Consider the following 23,633-nt stretch of genomic DNA (forward strand, 5'->3'; position numbering starts at 1 on the left):
TTGCAGCCTGTGAGCCACAGGTTGCGGCGAGGTGATGAGGCGGTGGACAATCGTCGCATAGTGCTCCAAGTGAAGGTGAGGATGAACAGGTCTGTTTGCCTTTCTTATATGACCACAACGTGCAGAACCAAATTTCTACTCTTCCACACACACACACACACACACACACACACATAGTCTTACTACCTGCAAAGTTTTCATCCGCTGGCTTTATCTTCTTCTCTCCTTGTACTCGCCTTGGCAACACATCTTTTGCACATCACGTTGGTTGCGCTCGTTGCGCCACTATCTTTGCTATCAAGACGACTACATTGATAGTCATCAGTATCCTCGATAGAGGCTCAGAATAGCTGGTATCGTACGGTACGTGATCTCCACTTTCTGATATATCCTCCACATAAGTACGATGAGCACTGAATGTGCCATAGTCTTGGTTTGTGTACAGCAAGACCGTGTACGCTAACTGTTCTGCCACAGAACTTGCTCAAGAAGGACCTCTACACCATGATATCGGCGATGGCTACATCCTACGCCATTCATCATGTTGTACTTCCACCGAAGCTACCGCAACAAGATGACCGTAACACCGAGCACGAACTGGCTCTGCTCAAAATTGTCATTCAGGCACTCGAATCTCTGAGGCACCACGTCAAACACGAACACGTCGGGTCTATCACGGCTGCTATTGCAACAGTCGAGAACCTCCGAACCTGTCGCGACCATCACGGCAATAATAGCGAACTCCAAGTACGAGAAGTTCTCACCAAGGTTGCAAACGATACTACTGGCGCCGTACCGCTCGAGATCAAAGAACAGAATGCCGGAATTCTGGTCAGCCATTCTTCGAACAGCTTGAACTTTGAGTTCTTTGAGCTATCGCCAACGAATGCGGCGGCCATGTCTCGAGGGCGACTTGTGCGAGAGTTTCCAGGCTACGCTTCGAAGATACCGACTGTAAACACCAACCCTGATCTTGTCGAATCGATCTCCAGGACTATAGCTACGATGACGACTCAGACGGCTCCAGGCTTCCAACCTCAGGTTAGAAAGAACAACAAGACGATGAGCGAAGAGCGCGACACAACCCATCCAGGTATGGTTACAGACTTCCTCATGAATATCATCACTGCTCTCGGCGAGTCGACGGACGTACAGCGCATCACGAAGCATACCCGCGAGGAGGTTCTCTGGAGCAAATGCCTATCACCATGGCGACGATCTCCATTGTGGCTCCTGCTACGAGTATCACTCCAGCTACTCTTCGCTCGCTCGGCGCCTGAAGCCCTCCATGTGGATGGCCTCTATAAAGCCTTCATGATTTTCATGGTAGCACGATTACTCGACCTGGCTAAGCAAAACATGAAAGACACGGGCAGTGAAACTATTCAGCTCGTCCTAGCCAAGTTGACGCGGCGATTGCGCAAGTTCGAGCTTCTCAAGCAGACAGAGTACCTGCAGCCGGGCTGGATGCAGCACATTCAGGACAGGATGAACAGCGCCCACACACTCATCGAAGAAAACTGGAAGGCTCAGATAGGCAACCCTCAAGGCAACATAAACTTCAGCACTATCGCAAAGCTCAAGCCTAAAGCCGATGTTGACATAGAACTGTCAGGCTTGGACGTCTTCTTGTCAAGCATCCAAGCCCGGCAGCGAGAAGTCTCACTATCTACGTTCACGCCTACCTCAAAGTATCCGTCTTACGAAGCCACTCAGCTACCGGATAGCGTCAAATCCGCCTATTCAAACGAAGACAAATACTTTCGCTTGACTGCTGTCGAGACGTGGGTTGAGTACCGTCTTACCGATTGGACCAGGTCTCATCTTCACGATGAAGATGCTTGTGGAAGACTGCGTACAATCATGACCGAGTACTATAGGATCGCTAGCGAGGCCTACTCTGGAGCGCCTATCGGTATGTCCATCATGTATCTGACACTTACTGAGCTTTGGATCGCATGCGATAAGATTGCCTGCACGATCTATCCTCTGTTGTTAGCGTACGATCCTGAGGTTGATCTGAAGGAGTTTCAGTGCCTCACACTACCTCTGAAAACCCATTTGAACCGTCTGAACGTCGCAGAGTGCTACGTAAAGTCACGGCGTGCCAAAGCTTTGAAGAGGCCATCTGTCTACCGAGATTTTGGACACTCGTCGTCGTTTGCTGTGAGGTACTTTGATCAACAAGAGTACCTCCAGGCGATCTTGTCTAAGATCGAAGCCGACGCGGCCACCAAGCGCCAGGAGAAGTGTGAGGAGCTCGCGAGGCTCAAACGTGAGTATCAACAGTACATGGACCGCTACAACAGCATTCAATGTGAATACCGAACGGAGGTCTACAACTGGAGGCTTGGCTACACACATGAAGTACACTCATGGAGCTGCGGTAGGTGTGCAGCAAAAAGCCATGCAGATGGACTTACCATTGGAATCTTCGAATGGCCGGTCTCACCCCGTATACATGAAGCAAAAGCTACAGTGTTTGAGTTAGTGGTGCCGGATCCCTACAGCAACTGGCGCGACGCATCAGCGTTCTTCATCACTACGGTTCTCGGATATAAAGACGCAAACGAATCGAGGCCATCAAAATCCTACACGCTCGATAACCACCACGGTTTGTCCCATCTGCTATCTGCTCGATATTCTAAGCGACGAATCGTTCCGCTTTCGGACATCAAGAGCCACACCTTCACCCACAGGAAGCAGAAGAAAGCTATTCCTCACTTGACTGACGACGACGTGTGCTTGCAAAACGCATTGAGATACGCCTACTACGACACCTCGACTCGTACCTTCAACACAAGCGTACCAGGTTGCACTTTGGAAGTCCCGATGAAGTGTAAATACCCGATGCCGAAGCGATCTAAGGCTTTTGAACGATTCATGTGTCGACCCCCTTCTTTGCCCGATGGTCTGCCGGCCAATGAACTTATTGCCAGCTTGTTCGACTGCCCCGCTCATTTCTCGATCGACGAATACAAGGCCCTGGGTGCGCTACCTCTTGGGCACAACATCATCTATTCAAACATCCTTGCTCAGCTCGCAATTCCTTCGGTTGACTGGACGAAAGTCGAGACACAATGCATCGTTCTCCAGACTATACAGCAGACTGGCCCGTCAGACCAAACTATCGAACGTTCCAGTCACTCTATCCTTGGGAAATCGTCCTTTGGCCATGCTATGCTTGAGCAGCTTGAGATTAACCTGGATCGTATCCGAGAGAATTGGGAGTCGTGGCGGGCTGCCGCAACATTTTCTCTACTTGCCCGACGAGTATTGAGCCTGACATCATCCTCAGACGTTCGTTCTCGCACATTCAACTACCTCGAGAGTTTGCGAAACGTCTGTTTGAGATGGCTACGACGGCTAAAGCAGCGAGTCTCTGCCTCAACGGATGACGGTCAGCGTACAGAGCTTTATAGTCGCGCTACAGAAGTGGCGTTGTTGTGCACCTCAACCTACGACGTAGAGGAAACTGACTTCAAAGCTATTCTCCAGCAAGACTCGGCAGTCTCGATATTGGTCCAATCCTCAATAGTAGTGCAGGAGCACTGTGAGTCCATGCAATCGGAATTTCTCGAACTCTTCAGCATCACACTGCAGTCATGGAAATCTTTAATGTTCCGCATCCTTCCAACCCTGCGAAAATGCATTCTCGCGAACGACAGCGGTCTTTCTGATGCCATAAAAGCCAATTGGGCCGCTTTCGAATCTACTTCCAGTAATTCCTGGACTCCGCTCAACACAAGCAGCCAACGACACTGGATGCTCACAACTTCGGGGTCCTTACCGGTGCATTTTAATATGCTTACTGGGGAGCTGCTTGTCAATGGTCTTCCACTCGCCCGTCTTCCTGCTGAGTACATGCGTCACAAGATGTACGCACCACTGTTTCGCAAGTCAGCCTTAGAAGTGGTACCAACGAACGAGATCGGATTCAAATTCTCTGCCAAGACTACCTATCACGGATACAAGCTGCATTTTGGTATGAACAGCGACGACATGCTTCTGTCTGCCATCGGAGATAGACTGAGACTTGAGATGGTTCCATCACGCCTTTTCCAGGATCTACTACCTCAGTCTTTAGTGACAGATGCCGTACACTGGTATGATTCACAAGCTGAAGAGGTCATCTTCCGACCTTTACATTCTCCATGGTCGACCGAAGACGACCATTCACGATGGCGTCTTGTACGACGTGGAACATTGTGGCGTTTAGTCAACAACGAGAAGATGATGATCAATATTCATAGCCCTACGGCTCGTGTCGTATCCAGTACTTTGGCACCACTCGAGAAGCCGCTGCACATTCATATAAGCATCGTTGATTCGGACAAGGCACCGCAATCCTACATTCAGATCGAGCTCGTTCGGCTTCAGATATCCTTTGAGTTTCACGAAACCGATGATTGTGTACGCTCTCGCCAGTTTCGCGACATGTTCATTGACTCAGATCAAACAATGGGTGCCCTTGTGGGCATGCGGAGTAAGCTGATTCTAAGGTCGGTGGATGGCCGGCGAATGATTCTCATTCCGGAAGGATTGCTCGAGTTCACAAGAACTTCCACGCATCATCCTGAAGTCAGCGTCTCAGCAGCTTCCGCAGCTCGAATTCGTACCTACAACATCGACGAGACTCTTGGCCAGATAACAGGTGACGGAAGTCTTCGCAGTCGCCTGATTCTTTGCTATCTACACGCGCTGACTTCTCACTGCCTACCCGATACTCTCACTGGATGTACGGGTACAGAGTCTGCAATATCTATTCTCAAGTCAGCAGCAGTGAAATCGTTCGACCTTCTTACACCAGAAGACGTAGATCTCCTGGTCCGTGTTGCAGATCTTTCGGCTGCGAGATCGTACTATCCCCAGCATTTGAAGGTAATGCAGAGTATCAAGTGGAACACGAACCTGCCGTCACTGTCTCAAAATGCCTCTTTGCGGTTCCTCGTATCAAGCCTACTGCATCAAGCTGCTAAGATGCGGTTGTTCCACCCTGACAAGCCCGAGATCTTCGAGAAGATCAGCCAGGCTCAGCAGACCTTAATGGCGTCTTCAGATACCCGGTTGGATAAGCGATCCTCGATTCGAACTGCCACATATCAGGTTGCCAGCTTTGGCGCCGAGCAATTCACCTCTTCAGACGACTTACCCTACGATGCGCGTGATAACCAAAGAACTTCCAATAGAGCCAATCGGGCTCATGTAGCCGCCAAGATGATTTTACAGAATCGATTCGCTCTTCACAGTTCTATCCAAGACCTCAAAGGCGGACTTCTCCGAGAACATTTTGCTGATGCTACTGTCTCCGGAGTGAATGGCTCTTTCAACCCTGGAAGCCTCCAGTACGATTCAAAGTGGCTGGGGGCCGCGTCAGAGCGTATCAAAAAGCATTGGTGTACCCTACAGCGAGGTTTGGCCAGCACAGCTACTGGCAGCAATCGTTACGACATAATAACATGGCTCTGTACGATGGCTTATGCTGAAACATCGGATATGGACACGATACAGGCTCTGGCTGCAGCCTACAGGTTACCTGAGCTCTCGGCGGTACAGCCACCTGCTGCGCCGAGCTACGACCTGAACCAGGGACACGACTTCAACAAGAACGCGATTTGGATCACGGTGTCGAACAACACTAAGGACTTCACAGACTCTGATGAGGCGAGTCTACCAAAACGGGAATCAGAGACTGAACACGATCATCACAAAAGGATGAACGCTGAATTTCAGAAGAACAAAACAAAGGCGATTGAAGAATTCGTCAAGAATCTGAAGAATCAGTGGCCAAGGCAGACTCCCAACGTGCCATCTGCGGTTAAGTATGCTACCTACCTCAACGTTTCATCTGCAATGACGACTATTCGGAATCAGTTTGATCATTGGTTCAACAACCGTCTGTTTATGCAGTACCTCGACCAGTTATCAGCGGTTATGGCACGACAGACAGTAGCATGTGTGCCGGCGGCACGCTATGTTCTCACCTTGCCGCCAAAAAAGGAAAACCTCAAGGACACTAATCGTCATTTTGGTGTGCTGGATGTATTCGCTATGACTCCGCCTCCGTTATCTGGGTCCACATTACTGATACCTCCTCGCGAACCCAAAGTAACCATCCCGAGGAAACAGAAACCTGAAAAGCACTCACAGGCGAAAGAGCGGCTTGAGGAACTTTGCCACAAGAACATGCTACTAGCCAAGTCGAAATGCGAGAGAGATTACGTCGACAGTCTACGATCAAGCTGTGTTGCCCTTGACAAGCACGTTAGCAGTAACAACACGCACGATGAGTTGCTTCCCGATGCTCAATCGTTGCTGCAACAGTATCTGCGCAGCTGCCAGGACTACCTCAAAACCTTCAGTTCCGCTTTGAACGGCCTTTTCAACAAGGAAGTCGCTCATCAGATGCAATCTTCACCACGTATCTGCGCAAAATTTTGGCTCAGTCAGTTACACAGGGACCGATTCGACACGCTGTCAGAGTCGTGGAAAGAGACCGTCATTCAGTATGCACTCGCCGTTACCAACTTGCAACGAGCTCAGAGGCTATTCCGCTTATCCGGCAAGTCGATTGATCTGATTGAGGAACTTCGCCATGAGGGGCATTCGAACTGGGATGTACACCAATATCCGGAGACCCTTCTCATCGAGGCTGAGAGTGGCATACTCGTCCGGAAAGAGCAAGAGTATATTGCCAGTCAGATGCGATCACCTAAGAATGGGCAGAACATTGTCCTTCAGTTGCTAATGGGTGGGGGCAAATCTACAACCATATTGCCCATCCTCAGTGCTTTTCTTGGTGACAAGAAGAAGCTTGTCCGGGTAGTCGTCGCAAAACCTCAGAGTAATCAGATGCTACAAATGCTCATCGCCAAGCTTGGGGGTCTCTTGAATCGAAAGATCTACCAGATGCCTTTCTCACGCAACCTCCGATTAAGCGTCCAGGATGCCCGCACTATCCGCGAGATTTACGAAGAGTGCATCCGCGAGCGCGGTGTACTGTTGATTCAACCAGAGCACATCCTATCCTTCAAACTGATGGCAGTCGAATGTGTCCTAATCAACCAGTCGGAAACCGCTCGGTCACTGCTAGCAACCCAGAAATGGTTTGACGATGTGTCCTGTGATTGCATCGATGAGAGTGACGAGAACTTCTCCGTCAAATTCGAGCTCATCTACACAATGGGCTCCCAACAGTCGATAGAGCTCGCTCCTGAGCGATGGTTGATCATCCAGAATCTTCTAGCGCTGATTCCGACTGTGGCCAAACAGGTGAAGACGGAACTCCCTGAAACTGTGGACGTACAAGGAGAAGGAGATGGGCGGTATCCGAGGGTCAGATTCCTACGGTCCGACGCTGCTGACCAAATCCTGCATCTGCTTGCGTCTCGAGTGGTCGATTCAGGCATAGGAAGTCCTTCTCGCTCTCAGTCTCCCGCTATGCAAGCAGCACTATTGCGCTACATCACAGTGCTGGAACTGAAAGCACACGAGGTTGAGGCAGTGGAACAAAGCAAATTCTGGACTGAGACGACCAAACCAGCACTCCTTCTCCTACGTGGTCTTTTCGCCGGCGGGGTGCTACGCTTCATCTACAGTCAGAAGCGCTATCGCGTGAACTTTGGTTTGGACAATTGCCGCACCCCGAGCACTCGCCTTGCTGTCCCATATCGCAGTAAGGATGCTCCTTCGCCTAGAAGCGAGTTCTCTCATCCGGATGTCGTCATTATTCTGACCCTTCTCGCGTTCTATTATACTGGTTTGAGCGATGATGCTCTCTTCGACACTCTCATACATGTACTAAAATCTGATCAAGCGGTCATACACTACGACGAGTTTGTCAGTACCGCCTCTTCAGACCTCCCAAAACCTTTCAGGCAGCTCTCCGGACTCAGCATACGCGACCGACACCAGTGCATTACGGAAGTATTTCCAAGCTTACGATATTCGAAGAAGGCCATCGACTATTACCTCTCGTATCTAGTATTTCCGAAAGAACTCAAGCAATTCCCTTCCAAGCTCAGCGCAAGCGGCTGGGATCTAGCAATCTCGAAACCATGCCCCAGCACTGGCTTCTCCGGTACCAACGACACTCTGCACCTGCTTCCACTCGGCATTCAACACCTGGATCTGCCTAGCCAGCACCACACGAACGCTCAAGTCTTATCGTACCTGTTGATGGACGAGACTTCAGTGGCAAACTTACCTGTGCGCACTGCTGGTAGTGATGGAGAGCATCTCATTGCTTTCATTGAGCAGCTGGATTTGGACATTAGGGTCATATTGGATTGCGGAGCCTCCATTCTTGAGCAAAATAATCGGCAAGTAGCGGAGACATGGCTGAAGCTGCGCCGCAACGACATCGAGGCTGTGTTGTACTTCGAGGACGAGGAGCTGTCGGTACTCGACCGCACCGGCAAGGTTGAATCTTTCCAGACTTCTCCGTATGCAAAAATGCTGGATTCTTGTGTTGTCTACTTGGACGAGAGCCACACGAGGGGAACGGACATAGCTGGATTGCCACGACACTACCGAGCCGCGCTCACGTTGGGCAGCCAACTGACCAAAGATCGCCTCACTCAAGCTGCAATGCGCCTAAGAAAGCTGGGAAATGGCCAATCGGTCTGCTTTGTTATTCCCGAGGAGATTCGCACAAAGATATACGAGCGGACTGACAAGCCACCCGGTACTCCGATTGAGGTTCAAGACGTATTGGCATGGGCGATCGGCGAGACCTGGTCTGATCTGAAGAAGAGCCTACCGCTCTGGGCCGTTCAGGGCAACCGTTTCGAGAGTCACAAGCATTTGTTACTGAGCGGCGCTAGCACGACAAGAGATCAAGCGGAAGCCTTCCTCGAGGATGAAGCTGCCAGTCTAGAGACCCGCTACAAGCCACGCGCGCACGACGATGGTTCCGCACACCTTAGTAACTGGGACATGTCTAACAAGAATATCGTCGACATCGTATCGCGTTGCCGCGATTTTGAGGCTATGGGCTTTTCTTCGGCTGCACTGAGTGAGGAACAGGAGCGTGAGCTTGCTCCAGAGATTGAAGAGCAACGCCAAGTTGAGCGCCCTCCACGCTTGAAAGCGTATGTTCATACTGTTCATGCGGACCTCAAGCACCTTGTCAACACTGGAAAAGTCGCCATTGGTTCGAAAGCGTGGGGACCGGCCTTCCGAAAGCTTAATACAACAAGCGCGGGTAAGCTCATCGACTTGAGCAGTTTCCCGACCGAGTTGCTGGTTACGGCAGACTTCATGCACACTGTTCAGATACCGCCTGGGTCGACTCCAGCTTCCTTCATCTCCGATCCCTACCAACGACCAGTACAATTTGTTCTGACTGTGCCCAATTCTGGTAATACGGGAGCCATCAAGTACGCGATGATCATCAGTCCCCATGAAGCCAACCACTTGTTGCCTCTAATTTCCCAGTCGGGGAAGACTACGCTCCATATCTTTGCGCCGCGCTCCAACGCTAGCTACCCGTCGATCGACCAACTCATGCTTTATAACGTTGGCCGTACGTTCTCATCTGGCTCAGTCTCGCGCAGCTTGACAATACAGCTGAATCTTTTCGCTGGAAGTCTCTATCTTCGCTCCATCGTTGAGTATCAAGAGCTATGCGATCATCTTGGTCTCCTGAAAGGAAGGGCAGAAGATGGCCAACAAGTCTATGCTGATGGCTTCATCGACCCGCCAGCTGGTATCTGGGGACTGAAACAGTCTCCTGTACCCTTTTTACGAGCTCTACTGATGAAGATTCGCCGTGAGGGAGAAGGTGTGGAGAAGACACACATGGGCAAGGTCTTGAGCGGGGTCAGACTAGAGGAGAGCGACTTTGGTGAGCAGGAGGAATAAGTTGGACCATTTGGCAATCCTGCTTGAGGGTTGTTCTCTAGAATGAAGATGTATGTGCCGCGTGAAACGCCTACGAAGTGGTCCATCTTGATGTGTGTATCTTATACTCTAGATAGAGGTATATTTTGAGTTGAATCTTGGTAGCCCGTAAACGTATAGTATCGTGAGTTCCTTCAGGGTGACTGACAACATAGACTTATCGTTGCAGACATGTCCAAATGGTTTTGTACCACGTCATCAGTGATCCTGCTTTGTCAATGCGGGGAATCTGCAGTCTTTTCATACAACACTCCCCAGCACAACAGATCAACCAGAGTATGCAGAGACAAATGTTCTCGATTTTTGAGTATGTACAAGAAAGAAGTGAATGCACCAGGCTATGCTACCAGCGCTACAAATGCACCACACCACTGCTATCCAGTGATAGCCTCAACATCCATCAATTCAACCTCCGAGTATATCCGTGTTGTCGGCGAAGCCGCTTAGCAAGAGGCGAGGGGCTCCTTGTAGATGCAAGCGTCGGAAGGACCGGTGGAGACAGACTCGGGCTCGCTGCCAGAGGCAACACCCTTGAACTCCTCGCAGATGGTCTTGACGGAGCTGGCGCAGTTGCTGTCGTCGATGGTGGCAGAGTCACCGAAGTTGGGGTTGATACCAGCAAGGAGCTTGCCGTTGGAGGCCTTGACGTTCTTCATGATGACATGGCGCTCAGCGGATTGCTTGCAGTTGCCGCAAGACCTGTACAGCTTGCCGAAGTTGTCGACGGTGAAGCCGTCAATAGTGACGGTACCAGCGCCGTTCTGCTGGATGACCTTATCTTCGGCTCCGGTAGCACCACCGCCAATGACTAAAGGATGTCAGCACAGCTCAGAGCAGATGTGTTCGGGAAATTCTTACCAGTCGCGTCACCGTCCTTCTTGAGGGAAAGAGCATCCTCGCAGACAGCAACCCACCAGACGTTCTCAATGGTGCAGCTGCCCTCGCAGTGGACTCCCTCGATCTGGTCCTCGCCTGAATGATGTTAGTGAATGGATTGTATGTTCAGCGACCGATTGACATACCAATGATGGCGTTCTTGAGCGTAGCACCATCCTTGAGGATGAAGACAGCATCGGAGTCGCCACCCTCAGCCTGACCAGTGCAGGAGACGCCACGACCGTAGGTCTTGAGGCCACCGTCAAAGACACCAGTGATCTCCTGGGCCTCCTTGAGAGTCTCAGTGCCCTTAGAGGCTGGGATGGGAAGGCTAGCACGCTTGGACATGCTGAAGAAGTTCATGGGAGCGGACTTGGCTGGGCCGGCCGAGACGGCAACGGCGAAAGCGATGATGGAAGCAGCGACGGAGGCCTTCATGTTGATGGTTGGAATAGTTGGGGCTGAAAAAGCTGGATAGTTGTTGAATGAAGAGAGTGACGTTGGGTTCGACTAGCGAATGTGATGCTTCAAGCAAAAGATTGTGAAAAGATTGGAAAGATGAAGGACTGTGAAGAACTGTTGGCTCGATGTTGAGTGCTCTTCTGGGTGCGTCTTCCACTCCCTCTTATACAATCCGCAGACCCCCATACCCGACGTCTTCTCGATGCCTGCCAACGGGTGAACCACGGAAACATGCACCATGCAAGTCTGGCGAAATCGCAAATAGAGTGAACCCACATGGTCCCATCCAGCCTCGCTGATGCATGAAACTATGGTTTGCCACCAAGATGGGAAAGACTAGGGTCGATCCCCATGCCGTCGGACATTTCTTGGTCTTGGTCTTGGCGATTATGCTCATTTGTTCGAAACACGACACACTGGGGTAGTCCTAGGCTTCGCCTATCGTGATCCTCGCGGTTTGTGCCTGTTTCGCCTTATTGTGCCAAGAAAGAAGCGTTTCGAAGAGTGGACTTGAATTTCCTCCAATCGCGAAGTCAGTCGAGAAGTGTGAGTGCGCCTAGCATTGAAAATTGTGTACGCTAATCGTGTTCTATAGCATGTCAGAGTGTTTAACATTTTTTGACATCTAAAAAGGTTGCGGTTACATCTGTCAAGTCGGTAGAGCTTCTTCGTACTACCAAAGCATATAGCAGTGAATTTTACCAGACGCCATGTCTCTAACGTACATTGAGATTAGCAATTGGAGCACAAGATAGCACGACTGGCAGACTTGTTTTTTCTCCACTCCAGACGTATCCTGGCGCGACAGCATGGTGTTTGAGTGGTGGAAACAACGATTCAGTGTCACTACTTGAATACAAGGAGCAAGAGCGCTTCTGGTTGCGATCAACGTCGTCACCTGTTTAGTGTATTAGTTCTATGAGTATGCATGAGTGTGACGGAGTCGGTGACATCGAGCCGCCTAACAATGCGCGCGCTTTTGGGCGTTGTTCCTGCCGTCAAAACGCGATTTCGCTCCACACGTAGGCCCGAGCGTAGTTTCAATCAGGTAAAGCGGAGATTTAGTAGCGCAGCTGAGGCACCGGCCAGGAGGATAGTGGAGAGAAGGATGCGGGTGTGTCGTAAGCCGATTTCTTGGCGTGCAAACCAAGGGGCGGGAAAGCTTGTGTATGCGACTTTGACAACAAGGCTGTAGTGCAACCCACTGACTCGGAGGGTCCACATCACCTCGTCGACAACGACTCTAGAGATGAGGACGCGTATCTCTTCTGTTCTCGAACAGGCTCTGGACTGTACAGCGAACGTCGATAGCCTGAGAGACACGACCCGCCCGGCGCAACAACGTCAGGAGGCAAACAGCACACCGAAATGAGAGGGCATGCATGAATCAATCCTTTGACATTGTTGAGGCGGAATCTTGGGCGCGACGCTGAGCGGGCAAGACTTTTTCCCCAGTGGTGAAACGGACCAGCCCCGACATGCCGCCTCTCAAACACGATATGCTATCGGTGGCCTTCCTGACACCGCCATCAACGGCACGAAGAATGTTTGCGCGCTCTGCCATCTCGAGAACACCATTTCCATAGAACAGATACATGCGACTATCTAATCATCGGAGGTAATTAATCCTCCGTCGAGCATTGACGATGTACTGCACAATTGGCAAGCCACAAGTTATTGGACGAGATCACATAGTGGTACGTGAGAGGATCTGTGGCAGCAAAAACGTGGCTCGGGCCGTGGCTGTGGAGGCGTAGGTGGCGTGCGACCCGCTTTAACAGAGTCTAATCGTGGCTTTATTCTGACCGTTGCAAAAGCCGTTGACGTCTCTCCAGATTATGCACGTCTGTCTACGACCGTTGGCAGTGCATAGAAAAAAGAAATCGAAGTTTGGCGCCTTCTGGTGGATACTTCAAGGACTCTAGAACACCTGATGATGTCACTGTCGTACTACTTACCGAGATGAAGCGCCGAAGTCGATTGGCACGGCGCAATACCTAAGACTTCCAAGGTTGGTCGCATGCTGCGGAATTTAGCAGACTGAATGGTATCGAGAACTGTTTTTCACACAGAAACGATTGCTATACTATTTCGGCTGCGGTCATGCAACTCGCGCGATCTGGTGGCTACATCTCCTGGAATTCAAGGAAAACTTTGCACACTTATCGTTCCGGCAGGTGTGTCACTCACGCTCGCTCGACCATACTCAGCACTTTTGGCTGTACTACCGCCGCTGAAGCTGACACAATGTCACTGTATATGACCATGTCTGCGACGTCGAGCACACGAACAGACATATCATTGTCAACCAGCTACTACAATTCGTCTTCTCCCTTGATCCACCTGCTCGGCAGACTTGTGCTCGGCCATGCCAAACAAAACCCGTAAAGATCTTCGCAGACCTCTTAGAGGCCAAATGCGCGGCTGCCGCGATACTCTGTAGATTTTCAGTGGGTTATGCGTGGTGGAGGACTGCAGTCGACGTCCACGCAGATCCGAGACGCTTTAGAATAACACAACTCGATGGGTCATGAGCTTTGTGCGAACTAACTCGAAGTACTATAAGGGCCTCTTGGCTACGCTGGAGAAGGAAGGTTTCCACTGAACCAAGATCCAGGTAAGGTAATGAGACGACTTCAACGTACAATCATTAGCTCCATTTAGTCTAATCATGCATACATTGCGATTCGCGCAGTCAGAAGTACCCTTCATGAGACAATACGGTCAGATGGCGTATGCCCACCTACGGTGGCAGCGGCTTGCATACAACCGCTGATCCACTACCCGGCCAAGCACGAGTGAAATATGATTTGTGTCGTTGAAGACATACCGGACAAACTCAATCGATCGGATGACTTATACAATGACGATGACGGGGTCAGGTTATATCTAGATAGACACATCAGAAATGTGTGGAGAGAGGCTCATCATTATATTGAAGATCTTCACAGATCGGAGCGTTTTTTTGCTAGCCGATGCCGCCAGTCCACTTGGGCAATGCAAGAAATCTATCCTGATGGATTTCTGATTATAGTTGCAAACAATTGTAAGGGTGTGTGGTGCTACGCCTTGGCTACTATGTACTAAGCCACCACTCTCGTCTTTGACTCTCGCCCCCACTCACAAACTCTCAAATCCCCATCTGTCTTCCTTTGTCTGCGCTTGTATCTTGGGGATTTGATTGCAGCCACTTTGAGATGGACTTGGGCAATCATTCTAACCCTGGTTGAACCTAAGGGTTGAATTCACTCTCCAACACGCCTCCACAAACCCCGGTAAGACAAACGACAAGCGCGTTGTAGTAAACACTTCCTGTACTAGCGCAATTCTCATACAGATCCCCGCCCGCGTAGTAACAGTTTCCAATCGCCGCATTCGGGCTCGTAACCGTATCAATAAGAACGCCATAGTCGCCCGTGTAGTCCGCGTTATTCACCTCGGCACCGCAGTCACCAGAAAATGTACCCGCAGACTTGACAATGCGCATGGTGGAGGGACACCCCGGCACTTCTAAGTCGCAGAAGTCATTGTTGGTCCAGTCCTTCCATTCGTCGACGCTGGCGTCCGCCGAAGTGCCTGCGTCGCAGAAGTCGGAGGTTGTGAAGCCGGAATCTTGGCCGGGGATATCTGTGGAAAAGAGGTGGTTAGTGACGATGGCTCCAAGTGGTAAGACGGGCGCCCGTGTCGTTGTGTGTTGGGCCGGTGATAGCGATCAGACTTACTTGTACTAATCCACGTCTCTGTCACTCCTAGCTGTCCTGGTGTCTGAAAAGTACCACCAAGCTGTTGACCAGAGTATTTTCCAATGACAAAGTCTGCGACGGTAGATGCAGGCAAAAGACCCAAGATGGGAAGTACCGCGAGCTGTGAAGTCCTTATCTTAGGAGTAGCAGGAGCTGGACAAGGAGCAAATATTGCGATAGTGCGTTTAATACTGAGAGTGACAAGTCTGAGTGGGAGGCTGTCGCTGATGCGGATGTCCCTATATCTTTCGGATTACCGTGACCTACTTATATGTTTGTTCCCTCTCTCTAGCCTCACCCACTCCCTCTATCAAAGCTCGTCGCGATCGATCAACTGCTCCATGATTGCTATCAGTAATTCTATAATGGCGTTAGCACAAGCATACCAAGACCAACGGTTCCTTCATCCAGGATCCGAAGGATGCACTTGATTCCATTTACATCAGTCCCGCGTGTAGGTTGTGGGTACATTGTATGCCGAAGTCCGTGATCAACGCTTTGTTTTGCAAGAAAAGCTACGCAAACACCAGAAGACCTTGCTTTCGGCGCCGAAGCAGTCAGCCTTACGGCTATGTCCTCCAATGCTCTACCTAGTTGTTGAGGGTGAAGATTGAACGCCTAAGACGGATATCTCCGCGTCGTGGAGAACATTCAGTTGCACAATACGAGACTGGAGGCCTGGAGACGTGGAGAAACGTGGTACGCCTGAGTCTGCCTCGCCGACGTCCTGGAGTGTCACTAAACATATCTGAGAATGCTGTGCCAAGTGAAGGGATTCGTAAGTCTGAGTGACGCTCTGCATTGATAGTGGAGAAGAAGTGACCAACGGATCATCGCTTATACCATGTCCATGTGTCTGGGATCTTTATCAAATTACGTTTGATGAAAGTGTCGAAGAAACAGTTAGGCTCAAAAAGCACAATATAGGAGATAAACAACACATCCTTCCATAAGTGATATTATCATGTTTTATAGCGATACTAGAGTAGATGAATATGGGATTAGACTTTTTTCCCCATTGCCACACGCGGTGGCCAACTACTTCTCGGTCATAGTCGGTTATTAACCCTCATTTGTGGCGTTCACGAGTAAGTGTTCTCAAGCTTAGCGTCCTAGCGGCCCAATGTTGTTAGCACCGCCAGCCCTCCTTGATGACGTTGCTCCAAGCGAAAAGTTGCCCAAGCCTCGCGGACCAAGACCACTGGCAACAGGCTGTCTGGGGACAGGCGAGTTGTGGTATGAGGAATCGATATCTTGGCTCAAATATGGGGGCTGACGTGAACCACCAAGGACCGGAAGTTGACTTCTATGGGCTTGTGAAGGCGTCCCGACTGGAGCAGAATCTTCACTTCGTTAGCGTGTAATGCTCTCAAGGTAGCCATACCCCTGGGGTCTTTCGATGCAACTCGAGGGGGGTCAACTCACGACCAATATTGTTCCTGCCACCTAGAACCCGTCTTTGCAATGATGGATTCAATGGGGCCCCGATGTGGATACTACTCTGCTGAAGCCGTCCACTATTCTCAGAACTCCTGCTGAAATCCCTGTTGTGCATCCTGCCGCCGCCAACTTGGTGGGACATGTTCATCTGACTATAGTTGGCCGTTCCCGTCCGTGTGCCGGGAAGACGGTCAATGAAACGATCTCCTCGAGCATTCTGGAGCGTATGCGCGGCTTCGTTACCAGCGGCCCGGGCTACGTGGGTCAAGTTGACCTGCCCTTTCAGTGCTTGGTAGTGATTCTGGACTCGTTGATGCGCTATGGTCTTTTCTTTATAAGCTTTCGCAAGTTCAAAGTTCTTGGTTTCGAGAGCCTCTTGTTCGGCTTGCATAGCTGCACAACTGTAAGTACGAGGTGTGTAGATAGGGTGAGGGCGTGATGTACCCTGCATCTTGTCCTGCAATGCCTTGATCTGCGCATTTGCATCATGGATGAGCTGATCCATCTGTTGGCTGAGCGTATCGTACTTGTCAGTCAAGCCCTTCGCGAGATGCTCTTGATATATGATTTCTTGTGATGTCTGATAGCTATGGAAAGCCAAAGCGCGGCTCGCACATTCCATGATGATCGTCGGACTCAGGCCACTGAGTACTGACGTCTTGTAGTCTTCCGATGGGCTGAGGCCTGCAACGACTACGTCGTCAGGGTTGTGCAGCGATGCGTTACATGCTGGACAAGTTCGATGCGCATTCGTAGACCTCGACAGCCCAGTAGTATCCGCGCAATCGCTGCAGAAGACATGACTGTTTGCAGTCGTCAGCGGCCGAAGGGCTAGAAGCAGGTGAGGTGGACAAACCTGCAAGTGGTGACTACGGCACGCTCGTGCAACCGCTTTCGACACTTCAGGTCGTTGCACCGGAGAACGAACTCCATGGCGAACTGACGGTGTGAGGTGTAGGAAGCTTCGAGTTTGGACGGTGGAGAAAGCACGATGTTGACGCGGTAACACGTGGACGGCTCACTGAGGCAAGAGCAACCCAACCCAGTATGAAGTTTGTCCATTCCATATCCTAGAAATGTGGTATCTCGCTGTGCATGCAATAAACAAGCAGAAAGTGTGACGATGGGCCACCTTTGCTCCCGCAATGGGGACTACCGGTCATCCTTGTCAGGCTTCCGCCGTTGTCTTGTACTCTTCTTGCCAGCCACAGCTGTATCATCTTCCTCTTCGTCCCGGCCCTTGGCAAGATCCTGTTCGAGACCCCACTCTTCATTGTCATACCAGTCCTCGCCATCGCTCATTTCTCCTACATGTGCTTCCGCTTTGGACCATTTATAAACATCTTGCCGCATGCGGTCGGCTTGCAATAGACCTTGATACAGATCTGAGGTTATGCGTGCAACCTCCTCCTGCTTTTGTACATAAGCCATGAGAAGCATGCGCGTTTCCTCGGCCTCGCTGGGTGGGAGACCAAAGTCGCGATCCGGCAGTGAGTCTGAGGGGTGTATAAAGTGAGGATGTATTGCGCCAACACCGCTCAAAGGGGAATGAGGTGGGGAAGGGGTGGAGGCTGCCGCCTGAGCTCGTCTTCGAGTCGTCATCCGATGCGCCGTCTGTTGCGACGCGGTATCAGACGCATCGTCGGGTGTTCCTTCTCCGTTCTCTTGCGCTTGCTCTGCGTCCCCAATGTGGGTTCCGTTTGTTACAGGATGTGCGCCATTGACCTTCTCGCCGTTGGTCTCGGTCTCTCGGCTAGTGCCATTTGGCTGACCTGCATCCTCCATGTCTACGTCATGGGGACTTTCCGAGGTATCCTGCATTTCAGCATCATGAGTTTGCTGTTGCTGCTCTTCTTCTTCCGCGTGTCCGTTTGCGCCATCGATCCACGACTCTTGGAAGGGCGCTCTGCCCATAGCCGACAGAGCATCTGGCGCAAATGTAGAGTCGCCCTGAAGCTTTACGAACAAAGTCTTTGCCCGCGCGTTGGTGACGTGCTCTTTTCGCGAGAGAGCGCCGGCTTCGTTCGCGAGTTCCGTGAGGTGTCGAGAGGAGTATGCCACGCTCAGGGCAGGATGGTTGGGTAGGTCGGCGGCAGAGGTGAGCGGCGCAAGAAGACTCTCCAGCTGTATGTTACCATATGGATTCTCTTCGACAGGCTCCACGTCCTCCTCGTCCTCGAATTCGTCGTCGACTTCGACAATATCGCCGTCCGGATCGTATCGCGGAGGGTTGCGCTGCAAGATAGACCTGTGGTAGCCGGCATGCTCAATGCGCTAGGAGGCGTCAGTCTACGATGGGCGCCCACGTAGCATAGCTCGAAACGCACCTTCTTGTAGGGTCGCGGGTCAGATAGGAAGTCTGGGTCGCTAGCGCGCGCATAATGGACTTTGCGCCTCAAATCCTGCTTGTTGCTACTGAAAGGCGTCTCGGAATCTTCTGTGTCAGCTGCGCCGTGTTAGCTGAGCACTGTGTGGAGGTACATGCAGCCCTACAATCGTCTTTTTTCAGCATCTTCCTCTTCATGCTGAAGATGGTATCCAGTATCTGCTGCTGTTGGCCCGCCATGGCGTCGACGGCGTCTGGCCAGCGCGAGCGGAAAGTGGGTGGAGAGACCAAGTGTGGATATATGCGCGTCCAGCTAGTACAACAGCGTGTCGCGCGGCTGGGGGTATTTTCGGGGTAAGAAGACGCGTGAAGACAAGGCCGGACTGCTAGAGTATGGATGTGAAGTGTTGGAGAGCTCGTGCCTGTGTGGAGGAATCGTTCGGCGGAGAGAACATCCATGACAGGGTTCAGGCTAGCGTCATCCCTCCCGCGATTAGCACACCTAGGCATGTGTCGACGGCCCATGACATAGACCCGCCAGCAGTCTTGACAGTGTCTTCACATCCCACAAACACGTCTACTTCCGCCAATTCGAGACGACTTGTGCCAAATCTTGCACCCGGCTTTGCTGTCTTGCGTGCGACGAGCAAATCCCATTCCGCACCACCTCCGCCGCCCTCCCCCACTGTAGCTGCCACTGTCCCCATGGAGCGATAACTTGCGCGCGCGTAGAGATATGGACGCATACCCATCCGACTTTGTAGTCCATAACCTACCCTTTATTGTCCTCTCGGGCCTAGCGACTAGCAAAGAAGTCGACCCCCCTCCATCGGTCCAACATGTGCTTCCTGGTCGAGCTGTCACAAGCATCAGCTCAGATATCCCGCCCGTAGATGGCGACCGCGCAAATGAGCTACTCCAAGAGTTCTTGAGCGCCGACGGCACCAGCGCGCCCTGGAATGCGCGCGACTTCAGCCGTCGAGGCATCACACATGGCTTCAGAATACGGAGTGTAGGAAGGGTACAGGCGCCTGCGAACATGCCACGGGAAGGAGCCATGGGCTGATGTTTGCTAGAACTTCCAACTGCCACCGAAAAAGGCAGATGCGCCCTCAAACTCCGAAACAACTCCTCCAGGCAGCCCCACAATCGCAGCCGCGACATCGTGGGTCCTGCATTCGCCCATATCACCCCTCTCCCCAGCATCTCCCTCCTTCCCCGACGGTGTAATCGCTCCTGCCTGGGTCGCAAAGCACCAGCACTACGTACCCTCCGTATTCATCTCCTTCTTCAACTTCACCACTGATCCCATCACAAACAGCCTGCACGATAATCAGCTGAAGACGGACATCAACAAGATCAAGGGTCAGATACAAAAGTCGGACTATCGCACAAGATACGTCGTCGTGTTACTGAGTGATAAGACCATCATCGAGGCGCCAGATATCGAGGATCGATTGGCCGTGATACGGCGGGCTACTGGCCTGGATCCAAAAAATTCGCTCTTCTTCTTGCCTCCAAGAACATCGCGTGTCGAACTCCAAGCCTTCGTTACATCCATTCTGGCCATACTGCAACCCGTTTGCGTCGAATACTACCGAGACCTTACCAAGCATGCGCGAAGGAAGAAGGGACGAGGCACGATCCCTCCACCAACAGCTCCACCTACACGCGGAACATCACAAACGCTGTCATATCCCGGGTGGGGTGTTCGTTATGACTTCAAGCTGGGTATACTGGCCGAATTCCGCCAGGAGATGGATGCTGCGCAGCGGCACTACAGTACTGCTTTGGAAGCCTTGTTCGGTGCCGAAGGCTTGTTTGAAACCACGGCGAGTTGGTCTCCACGGTGGGATGAGATCCGCTTGTTAGCAGATGTCATCGCACTGCGACACATTCGGTGCCAGCTATGGAACAATTTCCCTACCTCCGCTGTCCAGTCATGGTTGAGATACAAGTACAGACTACAAGACGTGCTCGATCGCCGGGGCAAGGGTAGTAATAACTACGGTTGGCAAGCCTGGGAGTCTACATGGGCCCAAGCCATGGCTGAGATTGTTAGGCGAACAGAATTGCCGATCTTCAAGATAAGGGATCCTTCGTCAGATCCAGATCCCTTGATAGACTTCCCGGGTGCGTTGTACTCTCAGCCCGAGAAACAGTTTCCAGTGGGAGAAAGACTGCCGCCATGGGAATTGCTACATCATGCTGGATATTGGCATAAGATTGCCAGTGATCATGCAAAGAAGCGTTACATTCTTGCCAGGGAGATGCCAGAAGAGGACCGAACGCCGCCGGGAATGTCGCCTGCTGCTAAAGTTTCCGCTCGGAACCAGATATACGATCACTATCTCGTACCGCATCCGCATGAAGAGTACCCGGTCCCAGGTATTGGTAATGGATTTGAGCATTGGAAAGACATCTCAGCCAAGCTGAACGACGCGATCGCCGAGTTCAAGGCTCGGGGACAGCATCGGAAGGTAGACCAGATGCAACTTGAGGTGGCTCGGACACTGCTACACGTAAGGAAATTTGACGATGCCTTGAAAGTACTACGACCACTCTGGGAGACGATGGCTTGGCGAAAAGAAGGTTGGTGGAGCCTAGCCTCAGAAGTAGTATGGGCCCTACATGAATGTGCGCTGCGAACACAAGACCGAGAAACATATGTTGCAACGGAATGGGAACTTTACAGTCAAAGTTGGTATTCTTCTGCTCTCTGTATAACATCACTGACTAACATCAACCAGCAATTCCTGGCAAGACAAAATACAAATACGATTTGATGACATGTCTGGACGTATTCTCAGACGCAGCAGCTGACAAGGTGAGCGTGAGTCTGAATGCCAAAGACCACATATCTCCCTGTAAGTACGGAACTCTTGTCAGAATGACGCAACACTGATATGGCAGTGTCAACAAGCTTTGCTTTTGCCGAAGCAGAGGGTAATGTGGGTGAACCACTACGCTCACAGCTCGCAATGACCTCGAATGCTCGACCAGGTTCTGCTCCAGTCACCTTGTCGTTCATACAATACCAGTTCAACGGAGGCTTGGCTGAGGTCCGGCTGACTCATGATGCCGATGGAAATTCTTCCGGGAGTGCCTCAACAATGTACTCTTGCACGTTAGAGGAAACCCATTCCGCTACTGGAAAACCACGTTGGGCTGGAACAGCTGACCTGACGCTCCACCCTGGGCAGACAAAGGTGTACAGCTTCCCACTTGTCCTCCGTGAGTCGGGAGATGTCGATATTGCGGCATGCGTCTTCGGTGTAACCACAGAAAAGTTTGAACTTGCTTGTTCAGACACGGACCCGGAAACTCCAACTCGTCCCATGTGGTGGATCAAGTCAGATGCCAAAATCAAGTCAAGATCGCTGAAACATGGATCTGGCATGTCTGTTCACATACTACCCAAACCGCCCAAGATGGAGATCAATTTGCCGGACGTTCGCAATCAGTACTACACAGATGAGTCAGTAACGTTGGCAATAGAGATTCTGAACCAAGAAGAGGAAGACACTGAGGCTGTTCTCGAGGTGCGACTACTGGGCCGGTCCAAAGATACTCTGAGTTATACATGGCTCGAGCGTCCAGCAGAGTCACCAATGAAGGAGGTTCCGCCTGCGCTCGACGGTTCTACGGATGTGGATCTTCCAGGGCATGTAGTGGGAAAACTAGCCCAAGGAGCAAGAACAACGGAGAGGATTTGCTTCATTGCACCTGCGGATCCAGCCGACTATGCCTTGGAAGTCAAAGTGCTATATCATGTCCTCAGCGACCGCGATATACCCATCTCCAAGATCATGGTCGCAGATCTCGTATTCAACGCTCCCTTCGAAGCAAGTTATGATCTGAACGCACGTGTACACCCCGATCCATGGCCCAGCTATTTCGAGCTACAAGAAGCAGAAAGCAACGTCAACCCTGAGTCACCTGATGCATTTGGTATAGCACAGAAATGGGGTCTACGAGCGAAAGTCGCGTCCTTTGCCGACGAACAGCTTGTTGTCAGCGACCTAGCGGTCGAAGTACACAGCATCCACGGCGGCGCAACCTGCGACGTGACAAAGGAATTTAATATCGAAGAAACAGCCATGGAACCCCAGATCCTCAGCGAATGGGGCTTCAGCCTGGATATCCGAAAAAACAATCTAGAAGAACGTCGTTCGACCGCTCTTGACACCACTCTCAACATCACATGGAAACGCACTTCCGATCCGCTTGCCTCCCCAGTCACGTCCTCATTGCCTATTCCACGCATCCAAATCCCGTCTTCTGAACCCCGTGTCCTCGCTTCTTCCCACCTCTCACCCACGATCCCCTCCCTCATCCACCTCGACTATGTGCTCGAGAATCCGACTATGCACTTCCTCACCTTTGAACTCGCCATGGAAGCTAGCGAGGACTTTGGCTTTAGCGGACCTAAACTACGGACTTTGCATCTGTTGCCTATGAGTCGACAGACTGTGCGATACAATTTACTGTCGAATGTGGAGGGCGATTGGATTACCCCGAACCTGAAGGTCACGGACCGTTACTTTAACAAGACGTTGAAGGTGCAGGGAACGGAAGGGATGAGGTTAGATAAGAAGGGGGTGGGGATTTGGGTGCCTGAGGATGGATGGAAGGGAGAAGAGGGAGGAAAGGTAGAGTAAGTAGTACAAGGCACTGGTGTGAGAGGAGTAGGACACGTGGACGAGTAAAGTGAAAGTAGCTTGGAGGTGTAGAAATCATGCTTTCTTCTATACGCAGGCAATGCCAGTCAAACTCATGATAAACAGGCTCCCTCTGTGCACTGCATCAGGGTGCAAATCTTCTGACACCATGATTTGACTCAATGATCCAGTCCAACCATGGGGCTTAAAAAACCATCCTCA

General features: G+C 51.4%; 5 protein-coding genes across 5 annotated transcripts; 2 read left to right on the plus strand and 3 right to left on the minus strand.

The window, feature by feature from the left end:
- Positions 1 to 166: 166 nt before the first annotated feature.
- Positions 167 to 9,899, plus strand: CC77DRAFT_754339 (hypothetical protein). The gene is made up of 2 exons (XM_018533106.1): positions 167 to 363; positions 478 to 9,899. Exon 2 carries the CDS (start codon positions 505 to 507, stop codon positions 9,862 to 9,864), a length of 9,360 nt encoding a protein of 3,119 aa, XP_018387329.1. The 5' UTR covers positions 167 to 363; positions 478 to 504; the 3' UTR covers positions 9,865 to 9,899.
- Positions 9,900 to 10,257: 358 nt separating this feature from the next.
- On the minus strand, positions 10,258 to 11,217 carry CC77DRAFT_1048882 (pectate lyase; the record flags this gene model as incomplete). Its single annotated transcript, XM_018527558.1, has 3 exons — positions 10,258 to 10,711; positions 10,762 to 10,875; positions 10,926 to 11,217. 3 exons carry the CDS (start codon positions 11,215 to 11,217, stop codon positions 10,347 to 10,349), a joined length of 771 nt encoding a protein of 256 aa, XP_018387330.1. The 3' UTR covers positions 10,258 to 10,346.
- Positions 11,218 to 14,473: 3,256 nt separating this feature from the next.
- On the minus strand, positions 14,474 to 15,455 carry CC77DRAFT_1087621 (hypothetical protein; the record flags this gene model as incomplete). The annotated part of the gene is made up of 3 exons (XM_018529457.1): positions 14,474 to 14,868; positions 14,964 to 15,137; positions 15,371 to 15,455. The coding sequence occupies 3 exons, from the start codon at positions 15,453 to 15,455 to the stop codon at positions 14,474 to 14,476; spliced, it is 654 nt and encodes a 217-aa protein (XP_018387331.1).
- A 633-nt stretch (positions 15,456 to 16,088) lies between these two features.
- CC77DRAFT_932842 (hypothetical protein) lies at positions 16,089 to 18,990 on the minus strand (the record flags this gene model as incomplete). The annotated part of the gene is made up of 6 exons (XM_018534282.1): positions 16,089 to 16,327; positions 16,410 to 16,817; positions 16,869 to 17,101; positions 17,578 to 18,698; positions 18,752 to 18,870; positions 18,918 to 18,990. 6 exons carry the CDS (start codon positions 18,988 to 18,990, stop codon positions 16,089 to 16,091), a joined length of 2,193 nt encoding a protein of 730 aa, XP_018387332.1.
- A 269-nt stretch (positions 18,991 to 19,259) lies between these two features.
- CC77DRAFT_959559 (hypothetical protein) lies at positions 19,260 to 23,609 on the plus strand. Its single transcript, XM_018535578.1, has 4 exons — positions 19,260 to 19,771; positions 19,827 to 21,450; positions 21,501 to 21,617; positions 21,664 to 23,609. Exons 1-4 carry the CDS (start codon positions 19,487 to 19,489, stop codon positions 23,409 to 23,411), a joined length of 3,774 nt encoding a protein of 1,257 aa, XP_018387333.1. The 5' UTR covers positions 19,260 to 19,486; the 3' UTR covers positions 23,412 to 23,609.
- The last annotated feature ends 24 nt before the right edge of the window (positions 23,610 to 23,633 follow it).

Source organism: Alternaria alternata (assembly GCF_001642055.1).
Source record: "Alternaria alternata strain SRC1lrK2f unplaced genomic scaffold CC77scaffold_7, whole genome shotgun sequence".
In the NCBI taxonomy this organism is placed as follows: Eukaryota; Fungi; Ascomycota; class Dothideomycetes; order Pleosporales; family Pleosporaceae; genus Alternaria; species Alternaria alternata.

Coding starts and splice junctions, on each gene's coding strand:
- CC77DRAFT_754339 (XM_018533106.1), top strand. CDS start 505: ATGATATCGGCGATGGCTACATCCTACGCCATTCATCATGTTGTACTT.
- CC77DRAFT_959559 (XM_018535578.1), top strand. CDS start 19,487: ATGGACGCATACCCATCCGACTTTGTAGTCCATAACCTACCCTTTATT. Junction 21,451..21,500: donor ATGGGAACTTTACAGTCAAA/GTTGGTATTCTT, acceptor AACATCAACCAG/CAATTCCTGGCAAGACAAAA. Junction 21,618..21,663: donor CAAAGACCACATATCTCCCT/GTAAGTACGGAA, acceptor CTGATATGGCAG/TGTCAACAAGCTTTGCTTTT.